The sequence below is a fragment of the Chenopodium quinoa genome, unplaced genomic scaffold, assembly GCF_001683475.1.
Source record: "Chenopodium quinoa cultivar QQ74 unplaced genomic scaffold, ASM168347v1, whole genome shotgun sequence".
NCBI classification, from domain to species: domain Eukaryota; kingdom Viridiplantae; phylum Streptophyta; class Magnoliopsida; order Caryophyllales; family Amaranthaceae; genus Chenopodium; species Chenopodium quinoa.
This window is the reverse complement of record NW_018742204.1, coordinates 22,988,149-23,009,352: the sequence shown is the minus strand read 5'-3', so window position 1 is coordinate 23,009,352 and position 21,204 is coordinate 22,988,149. Positions and strand designations below refer to the sequence as shown.

At 30.4% G+C, this 21,204-nt stretch overlaps 3 protein-coding genes across 3 annotated transcripts; all 3 read left to right on the top strand.

Moving 5' to 3' along the window:
* Nucleotides 1-4,775: 4,775 nt before the first annotated feature.
* On the top strand, nt 4,776-8,241 carry LOC110724356 (GDSL esterase/lipase EXL3-like). The gene is made up of 5 exons (XM_021903780.1): nt 4,776-5,184; nt 6,133-6,263; nt 6,725-6,961; nt 7,499-7,754; nt 8,015-8,241. The coding sequence occupies exons 1-5, from the start codon at nt 4,878-4,880 to the stop codon at nt 8,206-8,208; spliced, it is 1,125 nt and encodes a 374-aa protein (XP_021759472.1). The 5' UTR covers nt 4,776-4,877; the 3' UTR covers nt 8,209-8,241.
* Nucleotides 8,242-12,903: 4,662 nt separating this feature from the next.
* On the top strand, nt 12,904-16,849 carry LOC110698542 (GDSL esterase/lipase EXL3-like). Its single transcript, XM_021876024.1, has 5 exons — nt 12,904-13,345; nt 14,005-14,135; nt 14,539-14,772; nt 15,728-15,983; nt 16,412-16,849. The coding sequence occupies exons 1-5, from the start codon at nt 13,048-13,050 to the stop codon at nt 16,603-16,605; spliced, it is 1,113 nt and encodes a 370-aa protein (XP_021731716.1). The 5' UTR covers nt 12,904-13,047; the 3' UTR covers nt 16,606-16,849.
* Nucleotides 16,850-18,075: 1,226 nt separating this feature from the next.
* On the top strand, nt 18,076-21,167 carry LOC110724339 (GDSL esterase/lipase At3g14820-like). Its single transcript, XM_021903763.1, is given in 8 exon segments — nt 18,076-18,434; nt 19,390-19,431; nt 19,434-19,519; nt 19,670-19,829; nt 19,832-19,893; nt 20,398-20,545; nt 20,548-20,652; nt 20,740-21,167. Coding segments are annotated over 8 exon segments (1,095 nt in total). The 5' UTR covers nt 18,076-18,136; the 3' UTR covers nt 20,934-21,167.
* The last annotated feature ends 37 nt before the right edge of the window (nt 21,168-21,204 follow it).

Sequence of the window (21,204 nt, the reverse complement as noted above, 5' to 3'; positions counted from 1 at the left end):
TCCTAATTTGGTCAAGTTATATTCCATTTTGTTTTATTTTCGGGTTTTGACTTATGGCCAGGCAACTAGGCAAGCCCACACTCCCTCAGTTTCCAACCACTTCGAAGGCTAGAAACTCCCCATCCTCCACACTTATTAGTTAAGATAAAAAGCTATTTCATACCCTTTTTTAAGGTCAACATGACTTAAAAGCCAACTTCAGACATCCTCCTTGTGTTGCCCAATCAAATTGGTTAAGGTAAAAGGTTAACATAAGCAAGGGTAAAGCCAGATTTAATTGAGGACGCGGTCGGCACCACAGGGGGCATAGCCCTTTTAGGCAGGCCCTAACTAAGCGACGCCATTCCTGAACATAAGTGGCTAAATTAGACAACATTGTAAGCTTTAATTCATACATATGATCAGATCGAACTAACTCTTTGTGTAAATAGTTGTGGATGCATATCTTTTCTTGGATTATTTAATATGTATAGTTTGTATTTTCAAATAACTCAAGATAAAGGTTTTTTAATACATGAGTGACGCGTCGATATGTTGTGATCAGACTGCGGATTTTCTGTAGAAGAAATTGTGAATGCAAATATTCTATTGAGATGTTTAGATGAATTATCTATTTCCCATCATCTATTTTTATATAAATTTCCAAAAAAAATTTAACTCCAACCAAAATTTATTTTTCGATAGACAAAAGTGTTTATAAACATTTTTTTAATAATATAGAATAAATAATTTCGTTCATTTACATTTGATTAAGAATCAAGTTGTAGTTCGTTTTAATTGATTTGAGTCAGCTTGTAAAAATGTTTTGCGTTTATTCATCTTTGTTGAAAGACTTGTTCTTAAGAGTGTATACTATGATCGCTTTATTGTTATTATCTATTACTCCATGTGTTTTTCTTCTTGTTCTAGTTGTCTTTAGATAACTAGATTAGTGATGAATGTACCAAAAAAGAATAAATTAAAAAAAGGAAAAACTTTGCATTTTTGTATGTACAAGGAGTTGAAGATAAGGAATCAATGAGCAAATCAATCACAAAATGTTTTATTTAAGCATCATAAATCAAGACACGATTGCACAAATTATGTAGGATAATCATCATCATTGGTTATAAAATAAACAATATTACAATATGAGTAAATATAATTTGAGAGAACGATATAAGGTGATTAGTCTTGATTGTAAAATTTACAAATTATCGTTAAATGGATAAAACATTACTCCCTCCATACTATAAATATAATAATCTTTAAGGAATAAGGGAGTATGAAGGTACTATTTAAAAAACATAAACCCAAGATTATATTTAATTTTAACACGTGTATTCGAGTAATCCAACTAGACCAACTCCCTAAGTTCACAAATTTTGCAATTCTAAAATTAGAAGCAAATTATATGGGATTTTGCCATTTTGGTTAGAAGATATATTTTTGCATTAAAATAATTAAGTAATTAGACCGTCCTTGTGAATGATGTGAGTGGTGGAAATGTTTGATTAGAATAAACCAGCTAATTAGCAGAGCTAGTTGTACTTAATTGACCAAATCAAGTACAGGTTTCTACGTGGAAAAAAAGGTCTCATCTAACCTACATATGGTATGTTTGATTTTGATAATCTCACGCAATTACAAATTTGGTTAAATGCTTAATCTACTTTAATTTATCACCAGCTAATGTGGTCGGTTTAGCCAAATCTGCATATTATGAATTGTACTGTTATATCCTAAATGTAATATTGAGAAACTGCTTAATGTAGATGTTGATTAGTCGTTATAATAGTAGATGAGATGATTGAAAGAAATTGTTGGAAATTTGGAATAGTTATAATGGTTAGAATCGTGATGAATTAGTTCTTTATCGGTCAAATAATTTTTAACGGAGGGAGTATGTAAGTTATGTGCTAAGCGTAATTTAGATCCTACACCCAATTATATACAAAGAAAATTAATATAAGAAAAAAAATAAATTCAAACATTTCAAAATATAAACTAGTACTTCATGATTTGCATATTCATTTATAAGGAATAATAAGTAACAACAGAGTATGATTAAATAACATGTATGCATAGTAAAAATTGAAATAAATAGTATCTGAAAGTGTAATGCACGTTATGTATGTTCTCGGGTGAATAACCTAACAATTGCAAATTATTATCCAACCAAATTGAGTGGCACATACGGTATTAATTGCTTGCTGAATCAAGAAGAGTGATTTTTGGGATTTTATAATTTTTTTGGTTTAATTTGAATCTACACCAGGCTACTACTATTATATGATGAGCTGAAAATAATGTTTTGACTTTGCTAAGTCAACTTTGGCTGATAACAAATGTTGTTATTACGAATATGTTAGTTACAAGAGAGAATGAATATAATATTTTTTTAGTGGTTTATAATTTATATTGTAAGCAATTATACAAGAGTGATGATATAAATGATTGTAATTCCTTGCTGTCAATAATATACACAATTTAAAAAATATTGTAAGGTTATAAATTTATGGCCATATTATTAAGGTATGGACGTACCGTTGTGCATGATATGATAATCCAAATTGAACCAATTTTATCAATTGGATGATTGTCTCCATGCTAAAAGAGAAGCTTGAAAAGCAATTTTGTATGGACGTACTTTTAGACGAATGTGAATTCATGGCAATGTGATCCACAACCTTTTTTTTTCGACGAATTGTGATTGGATTTCACATTGCTGATCCAAAAAATGATGTTTTTCTTGACTGATTATATATCGTCGTATAATTTAAAATTTTAATATGAAAACTCACTTTTACTTTTAGCTTTCATACTTCGAAATCTGATTTAAGACAATTTAGACCAGTGGTTTTAAAAATGTACAGCTAGGATGATCTGATGATTATGATATTGGTTGAACCAAATTTATTTCGAGCTATTTGAGTTAAGTTGGACAAACCATTAAGCAAAAACTAACCTTTTTGTTACTGTACTTAATGATCTAAAGGTTAATCAAGACTAAATGAAAAGTTGAAAATTGATTCTCAAGCTAAGATTAGTGAAAGTCAATTAGTTTAGACTTGGTAAATCCATATTGTAGAATACAGCAGTAAAGCATGAAAAACCAAATCAATTACTAATTACAGTATAATGGAATTCATTAAGTCGTTGCAAAATAATGTGTAAAGGATATTTAATTTCTAGAAAATCAATTAATCATACATATAATGGAACTCAAGTTGTTGTAAATAATGTGAAAAGGATCTTTAATTTTTAGAAATCTCGCCATTTTTCAGCCATTAGTTTCTTGAAAGCCAGGCCAAAATTGATCAATATAATGACAGACAATTTATTGCAAATAATGCAATTACTTCATATCTCTAGAATAATGTATACAATAAGATTATATTGTGATGTACATATCCTGTAGGTAATAATAGACTCCAATACCACTTGGATGTTGGTGTGGTGAGGTGATGATTAGGACTACACTTGATAAGGAGAACCCGTGTTCGATCCCCACAACAACAATTGGGAGGAGACTGAAACCTAAACACCCAAAACTGATCATCGAATTCGAATTAGCCCTAAGGGTGAATCGGATGGAACACCAAAAACAAACAAAAAAAAAAAAAGGAAAAAAAAAAACCCTAATAGTTTTTTTTTTATATGAAACAAAATCTTGAAAGTTTAAATGAATTATTAGGTTCACTTTATTCTCGAAGAGTTAATTTCCAAATCTAGCAATTAATAAAGTTTATAGAAATCTATAGAACTTGATTAGTTGTGATAAGCTAAGGAAATGTACAAAGATTAGTTACCCAAGTTTTTACCATAATTCTTATGAGTCGTATTAAGTACTAGAAATCGCTTTATAATGGGAAGTAGACAATAACGGCAATAATGTAGTGTAGTAGGCATCAAGGTCCGAATTTGACATTATCAATAGATCTTAGTATCTTACTGTCGGAATACAAGTAGTAAATTTAAACACACAATTTATCTTAGGGAAATGTAATCTATGACTTGATCATCTATCTAATGGATAGATGGTTTAATTGCTTTCTCTTAACATTTATCTTAACATTGAGACTTTAATATACCCTGAATATTTTACTATATCATTAATTTTTAAGATATATGCAATTAAACCGTATGATTTTGTCAAATACTTCGTCGTAAGTCCCAATATTTTACGAGTAATTTGATTTAAGTTGGTTTTGATATTTCCTTTCACCGTAGCTTAGTGGCATTGGAAACAGTGAAAATTTTGTGAGGGATGGTAATTCGTACCATATAAAACCAATTTTACCACTCCAACAAACAGTCGATTCAAATTATTGGTTTAGTTGATTTCCTAGCAAAAAGATACGCGCTATACTATTTTAGAAAAAGAATAACGTATTTATAGTTGATAAGTAAATACTTGGATTAACCTTATACTCAAACCGTTACAAGGCCAATCCTTGTCTTTGACAAGGATTACAAGTAATTCATAATGATACAATTAATACATTAAACATGCATGTCCATGACATGCTCATAACTCTTGCCGTCTCTCAACGGTTTGTATATAATTATCAATCAATCAATAAACCCATCACCAATTAAAGTTTTTTGAACATCAATATTAAAGTTTATTCAATTTATTATTCTTGTATAAAATAAATTTAGGGCCCACGAATAATATTAAAAAAAACCACAATAATCAAAAAGAAAAATAGGTTCACACATAAGCAGAATTCATAAGCAATTGACTTTAATTTAATAAACTATTCACGTTTTTCATTTTACACGAAGTATTTTATTTTATTTTAGAATGAACTCGTCACATATATATATAAATACGTGCATGCGTGACATTAGAGGAATACAAACAAAAGGGAGAATCGAGAGAGAAATCAAAGATGAAAAAACTCATGGGAAATGATGAATTATTATTCATCAAATCTTACAAGAAAATCATTAATACAATAGTGATTTATAGTATGATTATTGCAACATTTATGCAAATATATGGACATGCCGTAGAATTCCCAGAAAAAGGAAAAGTGCCAGCATTCATAGTATTTGGGGATTCAATTGTTGATCCAGGAAATAATAATTACATAGCTACTATTGGAAGAGCAGATTTCCCACCTTATGGGAGAGACTTTCCTGGAGGTGTTGCCACTGGAAGATACAGTAATGGCAAAATTCCCTCTGATTTCTTTGGTAAGTTAGCTTCTACTTTGGTCTATGTCGTTTTGAATTTATGCCGATGGTTTTTTTAACAAGTGTCCATGAGACCGGATTAATCTTTTAAGTTGTTCTTTTAACATGGTACATGGGTCAACATGATAAAAAGGTCACATGCTTAAATATCATTCACCCCTCCTTTCAAGTAAAATAATTAGCGTTGAGCTGAGTTTGGAAAGACTCATGCTGCATCCACATTATAAGCTCAACGAGGTTTCATGTGAGGCCGGGGACGTGATGGTATAAATATCAATCCTAAGGTTCAACCATCAGCTCAACCTTTTGATTTGATTGAGTTAGTCCATCGATCCTCCAACAGTTGCTATGTGATTCCTTGACTTTTGAAATGTTTAATTACAGAAATATACTTTACTCATTGATCTATTACATTGATCCTTTAGAAGTAGAATATGAGCCAGCCTAACTTCATGAGCACTCGTAATCAGAATAAATCGTGATACCATATATTGTACAAAAGTTGCACCTTTATGATATTATTCCGTTTTGATTCATATGTAGTAATAATAAGGTAGGCGTATTTTGGTGGTTCGTTCTATACATGGTTTTTACTTCTATATCTTACTTTTTCTTATTGGCTCCTTTAGATCATAATTATCCATGTTATTCAAATGGTTTCGATTGCCCTTGGTCTTATGTTGCAAACCTAATTTATTTAGGATGGAGTTTAATTTTATTTGTCAATATTTCATTAAACCAAATTACCAATTTATCCCATTGCTCCAAATAAATTGTGTCAGAATGAAACTTGTCCATCCTACATAATACTATGTGATAATCTATAATAATATGCTTTAAATTCTTCATTAACTCTGATTGGCAGTCCCTTGATATGTTATCTTATACAAAATGAGTCGTACGCATGTATAGTGATTTAACTTAATTATTTGTTTCTTATTATTATAGCTGAAGAACTTGGAATAAAAGAGTTTGTGCCTCCATATTTGGATCCAAAGCTCAATATCAGTGACCTCCTTACTGGTGTTAGCTTTGCATTTGGTGCTGCTGGTTATGATCCCGACTCTGCTAAATTAGCGGTATCCCTCCCTCTCTTACCCCTTTCAAAAAAATCACTTATTATACAATCGTTTTATTATTTTTATTTTATTAATTTTATTTTCATCACTTATTCTTCAAAATATATATGATATGATGTGACATAATTTGTTGATCATAATCAATACTCCACCAGTCTATCCTTAATCTGTTACATTGTTTATTTTTTTATGATCTCCAAGTTACGCTAAGACACACATTGGACCATTAATATCTCTAATCATGCATTATAATAAGTTAATTGATACGGAGTAGGATTTAGTCAAATTCTATTGGTCATGTCCTCTTCCTAACAATTGTACTTTTTTAATTTGTCTTGAGGTCGTGGTTCGTTGCAATAATAAGTTTCTCATCTAATACAAATACGAAACACTATAAAATTTATATTGACTTTTAAAAGGTATGACTTATTAATTAACATAAATGTGTGTGATTATTGCAGAATGTGAGGACATTACAAGATCAATTGAATTTGTTCAGAGGATATATAAAGGAGCTCAAGGATGCAGTAGGAGAAAACACAACATCGACCATCATTTCCAAAAGTGTATACCTAGTTTGTGCAGGAAGCAATGACATTACCAACACGTATTTCTCATTACCATTTGCTAGACTTCATTACAAAAATGTCTCAGCATATACTAGTGCCATGGTCAACTGGGCGTCCTCTTTTGTGCAGGTAACTACAAAGGACAAATAATACGATAGCTAAATTTATCGGGCTAATTTAATTATTAAAATTTTATAAATAGTGCTTACATAAAAAACAAATTAATGTATGCTTTTGTGTAAGATGATGCACAAGTCTCATCTGATAGAGTATAGAATCTATTTGCTAATCGTTATGGACCTCAACCATCACTTAAACTTTTAGTTGAGTTGGTCGGTTGGTCTCTACTCCCTAACACCAACCTGGGCGAGGGATCATATTTGGGGAAATTAAGGCCCCGAAAGTAAGACAAAGCTAAGTAAGGGTCTGTTCACATTTAATGAACTGAGCTGAACTAAACAGAACTAAACTGATTGGAGCTGAACTGAACTGATTGGAGCTGAAACTGAACTGAACTGAAATGAAATGAAGTAAATGTGAACAGGCCCTAATAGGCCACTCCTCTACATCTTGCATTCCCATGCATTGAATTTAGATTGCCCTAATTTAGTGGGAAAATTTTATCTATATAAACAAAATTTTGGTTATACAATTGAAATTTTTCAGGAACTATACGCTTTGGGGGCAAGAAGGATAGGTGTGATCAGTGCACCGCCATGTGGTTGTCTTCCATCACAAAGAACCTTGCATGGAGGTTTATTTAGATCTTGCGTAAAGGATGAAAATGATGCTTCGATTCTTTTCAACAATAAACTCTTTACCGAGCTAGGTTCTCTCAACCAAAAGCTTGTAGGATCCAGATTCGTGTACCTAGACATCTACAATCCATTGCTCGATCTCATAAACAACCCTTCTCAATCAGGTACTAATTAAAATACGTATTATTTCCTAGAGTTTTCATTGCTACATGTGTCATGCATCACGTTTAATGATATAATATATATACCAATGATGTATTGACCTAGTGACTAATAATGAAGGTTTGAGTACGATAAATCATAGTTTTGAACCCCCCCTTTCCCAATTAATACGAACATGAATCTGATTTGAATACTAACCATCACTTTTACACTTTAATAGTTTAATCACGAATATTGATTCAATATTTTTTTAATTTTACAGGATTCACAGTTGTAAATAGAGGATGTTGTGGCACCGGAAACTTAGAGGTTTCTTTTCTTTGTACAAGATTGGATCCAGGGACTTGCAAAAATGCCTCAAAATTTATATTCTGGGATAGTTTTCACCCAACTGAGGCTGCTTACAAAGTCATAGTCCATGAGGTCGTCCAAAAAAGCATAGACAATTTCTTTTAGATTTTTATTTCATAAATTAAAAAAAAAAAAAAAGTGTACAAATTTGATTGGAATTCCTCATACAAAGGTGGGAAAAAAAATATCTTCTATTCATGATATACAAATTGTATTATTTATTAGGATTCATATAGAAAATTCAACAAAAAGTTTCTATTGTATTTAACTTTATTGTTTGCAACAAAATTCTGTCCCATATTTTATGTTCTCTTTAGTGTCACTTGTAGTAATTAGAACCTTTCAAAGTTTCAATAATATGTTATTTTTAAACTTTCCAAAAAAGTGGCAAGATTTTTAGTTTTAGCTCGAACTAGTACAAAATATTAGACTCCACAAATATGGCACATACAAAATGGGACGAAATTGGTGGACTTGATTGGTTGTGATCTAGATCGAGAGTGTCATGGAGTGTAAAGTATTTGAACTAATTGAACTACTAAAAAATTCTTCATCAAGATTCAAATAGAAAATTCAACAAATTGTTTGTAATGTATTTCACATAATCTATATCTATACTTAGTATTTAAAAACACAAACCACAATTTTTTTTATATGACACATGGCATCATAAGTCACTCAATACCCCATATAACACATGTCACCTCCCTTAATATTTATATTCAAGTAAGAAAATGAAGTGTTCCAATTCCACCATAATAAAATAAAGTTCAATTAATTAGTACGGAGTACTTATTACATAAACATATGAATTATAATAAAAATAATCTTTTCATTTCCTACACTTTAAATATAATTTAAACTAATATATCTTTTCATATTTCACAATCTTCATGTATATATATCTAAATAAATTCATTCATCTTCTTTCACAGTTTTACCACCCTCGGTCTTATTTTTCCTTTAAGTTTTAGAAATAAAGCAATTATTTCATATAATTAACCCCAAGTAATAACCCGTGCATTGAACGGGCCAAAAAAGCTAGTTTATTTGATTTACAGTAATTAATTGTTAGCAATAAAATACTTTGTCCCAATTTTTGTACTCTTTAATTAAGGAAAAATTGTTAGGAACTACATGCTTAATAGGGGTATTTGGAAACAACTACCCACTAAAAAAATTTATCAAAAAAACTACCCCCTAAATTTAAAAAAATTAAAGTAGCACTACCCGTTTGCATTTTCCGGCGAGATCGTCCGGCGTGTGGGGCCCACTTTTTCAATTTTTCTTCTAAAAATTCCTAATAGAAGAAGTGAAAACAAGTAGGGTATGAAATTCATAGATAATTCTTCTCTTTTAATCCATTAATTATGAATTTTGATGTTAGGGTGTAACAATTAGAAAAATTAGGGTTCTTAGAAATTTGGGATAATTTGAAATTGGTTGAATTTGTTGCTTTTAATTCAAATTGGTTATCTTAGGGTTACGAATTAAGGTCCAATTTGTCATTGAATTGTGTCTTTTAAGAGAAAAATTGAAAAAGTGGGCCCATGCGCCAAACATTCTTGCTGGAAAATGCAAATGGGTAGTGCTACTCTAACTTTTTAAATTTAGGGGTAGTTTTTTTGATAAATTTTTTTAGTGGGTAGTTGTTTCCAAATACCCCTATTAAGTGTGTAGTTCCTGACAAATTTTCCCTTTAATTAATGTCACTTGTTTTGATCGGTACGTTTCATTTTACTTTTAATCTCTCAATAAGTAGTACGGTTTTAATTTAAATTTATACCAATGTAAAATACTCCACAAAAAAGGTACATAATACAAAATTAGATGAAATTGTTGGAATCAATTTGTTTTGAGCTAGATTGTCAGGTATATTAACCCAAAATGTGTATTATTGTTACTTAGTATTTTATTTTAAGGACTAGATCTAAGGGTGAATTTACATACTTTTTGCGGCTATGCATGGAAGTCTAGAAGATCGAGTTAACATCAAGAAAATACAAGTTGATATCTCAGATCAACAAAACTTGTATTTGTAGATCAATAAGTTGGCATTAGATACTATTGTATCTTCAATTGACTTCAATTATTCATAGATTTTAGTGTCATAAATTTTATCATTATTGCATAGGGCCAACAAAGTACAATATGAAATTTCGGTTGAAATGACAAATCTTTACCATCTAGCACAAGCTGGAAAAAAAATAAAAAATCATTCAAACACAAAAGGCTAGCATTATACTACTTTTAGTTGACACATTTCTTTTATCACGCATGTTAACGCACTATTTTAACAATTAATATTTGATAGAGTATAAAACATATTCCTGGGCCTCAACCATTAGCTTAAGCTTTTGGTTCAGATGGTCCTATAACCTGGTATCGAAGCCAACGTAATACAAAGGTCACGAGTTCAAATCTCATCTGCCCCTTATAAGTTTTTTTTTATAATTCAAAAACTTTAATTAAGACTAAACCTCACTTTCAATTATAGCTTTCATACTTCATGATCCAATTAAGGACAATTATAGATCAGTTGAGTAATTTCATTAACGTACGTACAGAGCAATAAATGATACATACGTATAGGTTGAATCAACTATACATGTGTGTCTTCTAAAAAAAAAAAAAAAAAAAAAAAAAAAAAAAAAAAAAAAAAAAAAACTAGTATGTCTTTAAACTACTTGATGAGTCAAGCTGGACTGTACTAATTAACAATTAACCGAAAATTATTGATATTTCATGAAATAGTACAAGCTTATTAAAGGCATTTGAAAACTTTAATAAGTCAAATAATTTCCATACATGAAGGTCAAAGCTACAACTAGCAGAATCAGCTAAGCACCAGTAATAAATGCATGAAATTAAAAGCCAAATCATTCACAATATTATGTAGATGTAACTCAAGTGCCAAGTCATTGCAAACTTAAATAATGTGAAAAGGATATTTAACTTCTAAAAATTTCGTCATTTTCCAGCCATGCATTAATTTAATGAAATCCAGCCCAAAATCACAGATGAAGTGTTGCAATTACGAAAATGAACCCTAGCTAAAATGCCCATTATCATGACAGATAAAGTGTTGCAATTACGAAAATGAACCCTAGCTAAAATGCATTATATTCAACTAATGTAATATATTAACCCACAATTTTCTTCTCAAAGTAATAGGGAGATCTTAATATCTTATGGAAGTAAAATCTAAAATGCATTATAATTTTTCTCAACATGGTCAACTGGCCTTTTATATAAAACAAAACCTGTAAAAGTATTACATATAATTAGACATTAATGGAATACATACGTGCACTCCATTCAATTCTGGGACAGTTGATTTCGAACTCTATCATTCTTCGATGAAATAAAAAAAATTACACCATATAATATAAAGCTTGATTAAATTAGTTGTGATAAGAAAACCTACAAAGTATAGTTTCCCAACTTTTTACCATAATTCTTACTTATGAATTGTATAAAAGTACTAGAAAGACATTAATAATGGGAAGTAGACAATAAAGCCATAAAGGCAATAATGTAGTATAGTAGGCATCAAGGCCCGATGAAGTTTACATTCGTCATTCTATTATTCATTTGTATGAATAATATTACGGTCCACCAATATTAAAAAAAAAAAATCAAAATAATTACATAAATGTTGGGCACATAGAGCACAATTCCTAATTAAGTACTTGTTGAATTCAATTTAATAGCCGCTTCACGTTTTTTGAATGGAAATCTAATAAATAATATATATTTAAAGGGGAGTTTTTCTCAAGTTTTTAGATAGCCACGTAAGATTTAATTTTCTTAGCGCGCTAGGATTATAAATTTAAGTAGTAGCTAATTAAATAAGAGATTATTAATTTCTTTTACAATTAAATAATTCAAATGCCACGTAAGCAAAATTAGCGAATGAGATTTTAAAGTTTAATTAATTAAATACAAAATATTATCTTTTGATATTATGAATTTTAACTAATATTCTAAAACTAATATAATAATAATTTTAATCACATAAATATGAAAAATATTTTTTTTAAAAAAAAAATACTAAACTAACCGTGCATCGCACGGACTTCATCTAGTTTGCTTTAATTTGGTATTCCATAATACTTAGCCTTTTCTTTTTCTCTTTGTTAAATGAATAAAAAAAACCAAAGTAATTAGTATATTTGGTAAAAGGAACAAAATGTTATCTTTTGTTTTATTTATATATTTTAATTTTTTTACTACCTCAACTACATATTATTGCAACAAATGAGTTTGCATGGACTCTTAGGCAAAATTTATCTAGTATATATTAAATGGAGATAAAAAAAAATAAAAAAAATAAAAGCTAAAATTGCATATGATAATGAGAGAGATTACGAGAAATAACAACTTAGGGCCTATTTCTGGTTTATTGAACTGAACTGAATAGAGCTCAACTGAATTATTGATGAGAAGGAAATTAAGAGTGAACTGAACTGAAATTAAGATAAAGAGAATAGACCCTAAGTTAGAATGGAGAAACATCCATTTTCGACAAATGTTTCAAAATGAATAATATGAAATAGAAGTATTTATTTTGTATCCTCCATCACATAATATAGTATATATTTAATTAATTATGCATTTTATACGGTGTCAAGATATGTTTTGACCATTAATATCTTTAATTTCACATAAAGAAAAATTATAAAAAGTTGATATTATAAAACTATGTATAAAGAAATATCCAACAATATATAGCTATTATTTTTTTTGGTATCTATTAATTAATGAGATCGAATTTGTGGTCAATAAAGTTTTAGAAATTTTTTTTTTGGTATCACAAGGAATGTGAGGACTGAGGAGTATAAGATAAACTCTTCACGTACATTGTATATACACGTGCATGTGTGACACATTAATGGATACAAACAAAAGGAGACTAGTATAGAGAGAGAAACCAAACCAAAGATGATAATCATGGGAAATGATAAATTCATATCTTATAAAACAATCATCAATACAATAGTGATTTATAATATAATAATTATAGCAACATTTATGCAAAATTATGTAAATGCCATAGAAGTTCCACAAAAAGGAAAAGTGCCAGCATTTTTAGTGTTTGGAGATTCAATTGTTGATCCAGGAAATAATAATTACTTGGCTACTTCTGGAAGAGCAAATTTCCCACCTTATGGGAGAGACTTTCCTGGAGGTGTAGCTACTGGAAGATTCAGTAATGGCAAAGTTCCTTCTGATTTCATTGGTAAGTTGAATTGATCAGCTTTTACTTAGATCTTCTCCTCCTTGTTTTTCTCTTCTTGCCGGGTTTGTATTTGTACGGAATGTTCTTTCTAACGCGCGTCCATGGATAGTTATTTGAGAGCAAATACAAACAAAATAAACGTTAACCTAGCTAGTGGCATTGTTGTAAATAAACCAACAAATTTTTATTGTGGGTCCACTGATACTGATTTTGCATGTCACGCTGACTGAGATTTTATGTTGATTTATTTACAAAAGTGTTACTAGATAAACGTTTCTGTTTATCACAAATATAAATTAGAGCTTCCTTGTTTTTGATTTCCTAATTGACTTGACTTATTCATAACATGCATATCACCTTAAAATCGAATATTTACCTTATTATTCTTTGTTCCATTGGGTGTGTTCTTTCACTTATCTGAACTTATCAAAACTTATTTTAGTTCTTATTTTTTCTAAAGTGAACTTAACTGAACTTTATTAGCTAGATCAGAAATAAGTGAAAATAAGGTAAACAGAACCAACCTAATTGATAATCCCTTAACTTGTGGTTTACGAAAAAAAATTGATAATACCTTGTTCTATTTGTTATCTAGTACAAAATGAGTAGTATATATGTATACTTGTACATAGCAATTAAACTCAATTTGTTTCTTGTAGCTGAAGAGCTTGGAATAAAAGAGTTTGTGCCTCCGTATTTGGATCCAAAGCTCAATATCAGTGACCTACTTACTGGTGTCAGCTTCGCCTTTGGTGCTGCTGGTTACGATCCTACATCTGCAAAATTAGCGGTCTCTATTCACCTCCTCCCCCTCTTAAGAATTCACTTATCATAGAAACATAACTTTCTTAGCTTTGTGTGACTTGATTTTTTGTTTATTATGACTCCATTGTCCATTTGTCTTTTTTATGTTTTACAAAACACATACATCCAGCTTTACCAATTGGATGTTGGCCTAGTGGGGATTGGGACTATACTTGGTAGGAAGAACCTGTGTTCGATCCCCCGCAACAATAATTGGGAGGAGATTAATTGGAACCTAACCACCCATATATAACTGATCCCCAAATCCGGATTAGCCCAAAGGGTGAACCTCCCAAAAAAAAAAATACAGCTTTGGATTTCAATTTTTAGTGGTTAGTTGTTAAGTGTTATCACATGTACACTAATATGATTGTTTTGATCGAGTGCAGAACGTATTGACATTAGAAGATCAGTTGAACTTGTTTAAAGGGTATATAAAGAAGCTCAAGGATGCAGTTGGAGAAAACACAACATCGACTATCATATCCGAAAGTGTATACCTAGTTTGTGCAGGAAGCAATGACATTACCAACACTTATTTCTCTTTACCATTTGAAATACTTCATTACGATATCTCAACATATACTAGTATGATGCTCAAATGGGCATCCTCTTTTTTACAGGTAGCTACACTGTATTATAGTCTAATTATCTCAACTCTAGCTTATACTCCATAAAAAAAAAGGAGGAAGTAGTTGATTTAGTACAATAGTTGATTTATTTACATTTTTGTTATTTGATCAACATATTTTGTTTATCAAAGAGATAAACTTGTATTTTCTCTCTTTTTTTTTTCTTTTTTTTTTTTTTTTTATGAACTTAATGACAAAAATATAGTATTGCAGTACAAACAATGAAATAAGTTCACTAAAAACTACTCAGAGGAAATAGACTAGTCAACTAAAGTTCTTATATATATATATATATATATATATATATATATATATATATATATATATATATATATATATATATATATATATATATATATATATATATATATATATACGAGTACTCCATAATTTAATAAACCATTGAATTTATTTATGCATAAGATGTGGGTCACATTGGTACCTTAGCTTGAGGCAAGGTACGGTCCTTCAAGCCAGAGTCATAGGCCACTCCTCTTCGAGCTCTTATTCCATAGAATTAATTAGATTGACCCTATTTTTAGTGGCAAAATTTTTGTACACGTAACTTATTACATAAATGCACTCGTATACTTTGGGCCTATTCTGATTTACTGAATTGAAGTGAACTGAACTGATTGGAGTGGAATAGAACTAAACTAAATTGTTTATGAGAGATGAAAATTAGAAACTAAAGTGAACTGAATTGAAATTAAGCGGAACAAACCCTTTATTTGTTTTTCACTATAGGCAACAAGTTGATTTTTAAGAAGTGTTTAATAAAGTTAACATGTTGAATATATTTAGAATCGAAGCCTTGAAGGTATAGCATGTTTGTGTGAAGTGTTATTCAATCACACCTTATTAAACATATAATAAGAATATAATTTCAAAAGCTTGAGATTGTGTTAATTTAATAACATAGATAATAAATGTTTGAAACTTCCAGCAACTATACGATTTGGGGGCAAGGAGAATAGGTGTGATCAGTGCACCACCGTGTGGTTGTCTTCCATCACAAAGAACCTTGCATGGCGGCATATTAAGATCTTGCTTTGAAGATGAAAACGAAGCTTCAATTCTATTCAACAACAAGCTCATTTCCGAGCTAAATTATCTCAATCAAAAGCTAACGGGATCCAGATTTGTGTACCTCGACATCTACAACCCATTACTCAATCTCATAAACAACCCTTCTCAATCAGGTATATATAAAACTATTGCTTAGAGTTTTTCTATATCATATTATATGCTAAAAATGAACATATTCATAAAATAAAATATTGACCTAGCTAATAATGACAAATACTAAAGGCCTGTGTATAATATGTCATGGATTTGAATCAGCCTCTCGTTGTATGCTTTTGTAATTTGTACACTGGAAAACACTAACCAGTAACCACTTGAGCTATCCCTCACTCAAGAACTAACATGAAATTAACATGACCTAATCTATTTAATGCACATGTAATGAATAGTTAAATATTAAAAATTTCGACATAATACTAAATGCATGTCATACATCATGTTTAATTAATGTTAATAAGGGCAATAGGATATGAATCTGATTTGACTGCTAACCAAACTTAGCTTTATACAAAAAATTTAATATAATAAAAAATTATTTTTACAGGGTTTGAAGTTGCAAATAGAGGATGTTGTGGCACTGGAAACATAGAGGTGACTTTACTATGTACAAAGTTTGCTGTTGGTACTTGTAAAGATGCCTCAAAATATATATTTTGGGATAGTTTTCATCCAATGGAGACAGCTTACAAAATCATTGTCCATGATCTCCTCCAAAAAAGCATAGGCGATTTCTTCTAAATGATTATTTCATATACTACCTCCGAATCATACTATATACAACTTTGGAATTTTTTATATCTCATAAATAATACCCCAAAGTTGCATATAATATGATCTGGGGGTAGTATGTACATGTATGCAAAATTGGAATTACTCGTAAAATGGTGGGAAAAAAAAATTGTTTTATTCATGTTACTAAATTCATATTTTTTATGAAGTAAAATTCAAATAAAAAATTCAACAAATATTTGTAGTGTGCTTTTGCGTATTATATTTGACTTTATTGTTTACAATAAATATATTGGTCCCAATATTTATGAACTCTTTCTTCTCACTTGTTTCAATTTATTACGAGTACCTTTCAACATGTTATAATACTTCTCAAATATGTGGTAGGATCGGGTTTAATTTTAGTAAATTTTCCAATAATAAAGACTCCACAAGTCTGGCACATACGAACTTGGATGAGGAAATTGTTGAGAATTGGTTTATTTTGAGCTAGATTGTCATTTATTGAACGGTTGAACCCAAAATATGCAATGCTATTCTATCAAAGGGTAAATTTACTTAATTTTTTATGGCAATGCGTGGAAGATAATATACTCGGGCTTTTTATTATTATTATTATTTATTTTATTTTATTGAATCAGAAGCAAATAGGGCGGCGGATTGGTTATAGCTAATCATGGGGTCGTCCAAAACAACAACATTGAGTTGATTTAATTCCCTCCTATCGAACTAGGACGTATCTTACATGAGGATAGTGTAGGGGTGGCTTTGCCACGTTTAATTTCTGTTTAGTTTCTATTTTCCCGGGGTTTTGTAGCCCCTCATTCGCATAAAAAAAAAAAAAAAAAAAAAAAAAAAAAAAAAGAGTGGGTGTAAAACTAAATTAGGGTGAAAAGAAAAGTAACGTTTAGCGGGTTTAAAGTGTGTTACTGAAATAAAATAGAGACAAACATAAAAGAAAATGTGATGAATTAATAAAAGTGTCTTCTATTTACCTAAATGTTATCTGAATGAATTTACTTGAAACTAATTGAACTTATTCGAATTTTTCTAAATTTAAAATTAATTTTAGATGTATATTCAACTTTTGTAACCCTTATTAATCTTTATTGGGATTTTTCAAAACTAATATATAGTCTATTACTCCACTCTATATGGATCTACTTTATCTGAACTTATTTTTCAAATACTCCATAGTGTTAAAGCAATTAGGCAAACAGGATACAGCGACCTTACTGCTTCCACTCAGTGTCTTAGCTTAGTGTTATGCAGTGCATTTACTACATACACATTAAATTTCACATAAATCTCAATCATATAACTTTACACCTAACTAAGAAGGTTCGTACATGTAGTCGACTACATAATACACAAGTTAAATTGAGTTAAAAATCAAAATTGAAATGACACACCCTTTATTATGTATATATATACAAATATACGATATACAAATATATGCTTGCCTATATAATGTACACTCTTAGCTTAAAATTGGAAACATTGATTACAAACAGAGAACGAGAGAAAACAGAAAATAGAAATGAATAATATATTGGGATATAATGAAATTATATCTTATTCAAAACTCAATAATATTATGGTTTTTAGTATAGTCATGGTCTCATATTTACACATTTATGTACATGCTATAAGGTTGGGAGGAAAAGAATATAAAGTACCAGCCCTTTTAGTTTTTGGAGATTCAATAGTAGATCCAGGAAACAACAACTACCTTCCTACTATTGCTAAAGCTAATTTCCCACCTTATGGGAGGGATTTTCCTGGAGGTGTACCTACCGGAAGATATAGCAATGGCAAAGTCCCCTCCGATTTCATTGGTAATTTTACTTCTAGTACGCGTATGTTTTTATTTTAGATATTGATCTTGTTTGATAAATAGTTTTTGGCTTTTTATTGGTAAATAGCTTCTTAGCTGGTTAAAAAGTTGGTTAACAATTCAAAGTAGGGTTTTTTTTTTTTTTTTTGTTTTTTGACTTGTTTAATTTGTCCTAATAGAAAGTTAGTTGTTTGTATAGGCATGTTAACTAATGGATTAACTTATTGTATGAGTTGGTTTGGCTAGGTGATTGTAAGTCTTTGTCAAAAAAAAAAAGGGTGATTGTAAGTCTAGCTGCTTGAATACTACGTATTTGTTTGTGTAAAAGTCTTCTCTAATGTGTAAAATAACCAATAAGAATATATGCATAACACATTAATTTATTTTTAGTTTGAGAATTCTTAGTATAAGTAGTTATTTTACTTCATTCCCTTCATATATTACATCAAACCTCTCTCACTAAAAAGCTCATATTACTAGCTTTTTCAAAATAGCTTTTTTTAACTCAAAAAAAATTCGTTCTAAATTTTCTCAACCAAACATTAAACTCTCTTTTGCCTCAAACATGTTATAGTCTTGCTTTCAAAAAAAACATGTTATAGTCTCCACTAAATCAACGTTTTCAAGTTCTTAAAATCTTATAAGAGATACTTCGTAAGTTCGTATACATTATCAAAGGGGATTTGAGAAAGCTGAAATTATAACATGCCAAAATTTGAATAACTTTTGTATCCGGTGTATAGTAATTTACTGTACATCGTGTTACTTTTATCAAATTTAGGGTCACTTTTACAATTTTTCGAATAACTTTTATCAATAAGGCATAAGTGTAACTTTTTTCAAGGTAATTTTTATTCATATTATGATAATTTATAACGGATTTACAATATTTTATTGTAAATCCGATTTATTTAAATTTACCCCTAAAATTTTTACTTCGATTGTGTTTATTATAGCTGAAGAGCTCGGGATAAAAGAGCTAGTGCCTCCATATCTGGATCCAACCTCCAAATTAGTGACCTAATTACTGGTGTTAGTTTTGCGTGTGGTCTTGCTGGTTATGATCCGTCATCAGCTAAATTCGCGGTTTCTTTCTCTCTTTCAAGCATTCTTTTAATTGTTTTAAGACAAAGAGAGTCGTTAACGTTTTGATACAAATAATTAAAAGAACATGTGAAATTTCAAGTTAAGCTAAATGGCACGACTAACATGAATGTATGTTTTGATCAAGTGCAGAATGTTATGACATTACAAGACCAATTGAATTTATTTAAAGGGTATATAAGCAAGCTCAAGGATGCTGTAGGAGAAAACGCGACATCATCCATCATTTCCCAAAGTGTGTACCTAGTTAGTGCTGGAAGCAATGATATCACTACCACTTACTTCTTATTACCATTCACAACGATATCTCCACATATACTGATTTACTAGTTAATTGGGCATCCTCTTTCGTGCAGGTAATTTCGAGGCACATTCATTATTTTAGACAACTTATACTCGCGACTTTCTCTACACCAAAATCTAATGCTACTTTTTAATAAATCCTAAGATACATGATATTAGGGTCTGTTCTCATACGTTTATTTTCAGTTTAGTTCAGCTGAGAACAGGCCCTTATTAGGACTTAGTGTGTTGGAGAATTGTGACAATAACTTAGGAGTGAATATTACGAGTATAGAAATAAAAATAACACCTACTTAGATACGGACTGTAGAGCAGTTAGGCTATTGTCATAGGAATTGAAAACCTGTAATAGAAGATTGTTTATACAACGGTTGCGTCACGTGACTATACAACTCTCTCATAACCCTCAAAAAAAGTTAATACAGAATTAAATTACAATAAATAAATACCAACATGTTTTTTGACTAGTGTACTATGTTATCATCTCTTAATTATAGAACAGGCTTTGATTACATTAATTTTGTTGCCAATAGTAATTGTACAATTGAAACTTATAGGAACTATATGGTCTAGGAGCAAGAAGAATAGGTTTGCTGAGTGCACCACCTTGTGGTTGTCTTCCATCACAAAGAATATTTCATGGCGGTCTCTTAAGATCATGCGCTGAAGAAGAAAATGAAGCTTCCAGTATTTTCAACAACAAGCTATTTCAGAGCTAAGTTCTCTGAACCAAAAGCTTGAGGATTCTAGAATCGTGTACCTCGACATCTACAACCCATTTCTCAATCTCATAAACAATCCTTCTCAATCAGGTAACCAACATTTTCCATTAAAAGAAGAGAACGCACTTAGATTTCCTTACTACATAACGCGTACTGTGTTTCTTCATTTTTTGCTAGGTTTCGAAGTTGTAGACAAAGGATGTTGCGGAACTGGGAACCTAGAGGCGTCTGTACTTTGTGCAAAGCCGGATCCCCTGTCCTGCGAAGATGCCTCGAAATATTTATTTTGGGATAGTTTTCACCCAACAGAGACAGCTTACAGACTCATTGTCCATGAGCTCATTCAAACCAGCGCAAATAAATTCGTTTAGAAAGCAAATAGAGATAATAAACTACATGTACTTGGCATCATCTGCAGGAAGTTAGAAACCAAGCTCGAAGAAACTCTCCTGTTTATACATAAATTCAACATCTTATGACTTTGTTTTACTCGTATGCAGTATAAAATTTGTCCATTAGATCCTCTAGTAATACATTATTCATGACTTGTCACGATGTAAGAATATCGTGTTCATATAAACAGATCTTTAATTTTGTGAGTGATGGGTCATTAACTGCTTTAAGACACATTAGGTTCAAAAA

Bases quoted from the DNA above. Each gene is read 5' to 3' on its own strand.
- LOC110724356 (XM_021903780.1), top strand. From the start codon at position 4,878: ATGAAAAAACTCATGGGAAATGATGAATTATTATTCATCAAATCTTAC. The intron at 6,264-6,724 runs GTATCCCTCCCT...TGATTATTGCAG, and splicing joins CCGACTCTGCTAAATTAGCG to AATGTGAGGACATTACAAGA. The intron at 6,962-7,498 runs GTAACTACAAAG...GAAATTTTTCAG, and splicing joins GGGCGTCCTCTTTTGTGCAG to GAACTATACGCTTTGGGGGC.
- LOC110698542 (XM_021876024.1), top strand. From the start codon at position 13,048: ATGATAATCATGGGAAATGATAAATTCATATCTTATAAAACAATCATC. The intron at 14,136-14,538 runs GTCTCTATTCAC...GATCGAGTGCAG, and splicing joins CTACATCTGCAAAATTAGCG to AACGTATTGACATTAGAAGA. The intron at 14,773-15,727 runs GTAGCTACACTG...TGAAACTTCCAG, and splicing joins GGGCATCCTCTTTTTTACAG to CAACTATACGATTTGGGGGC.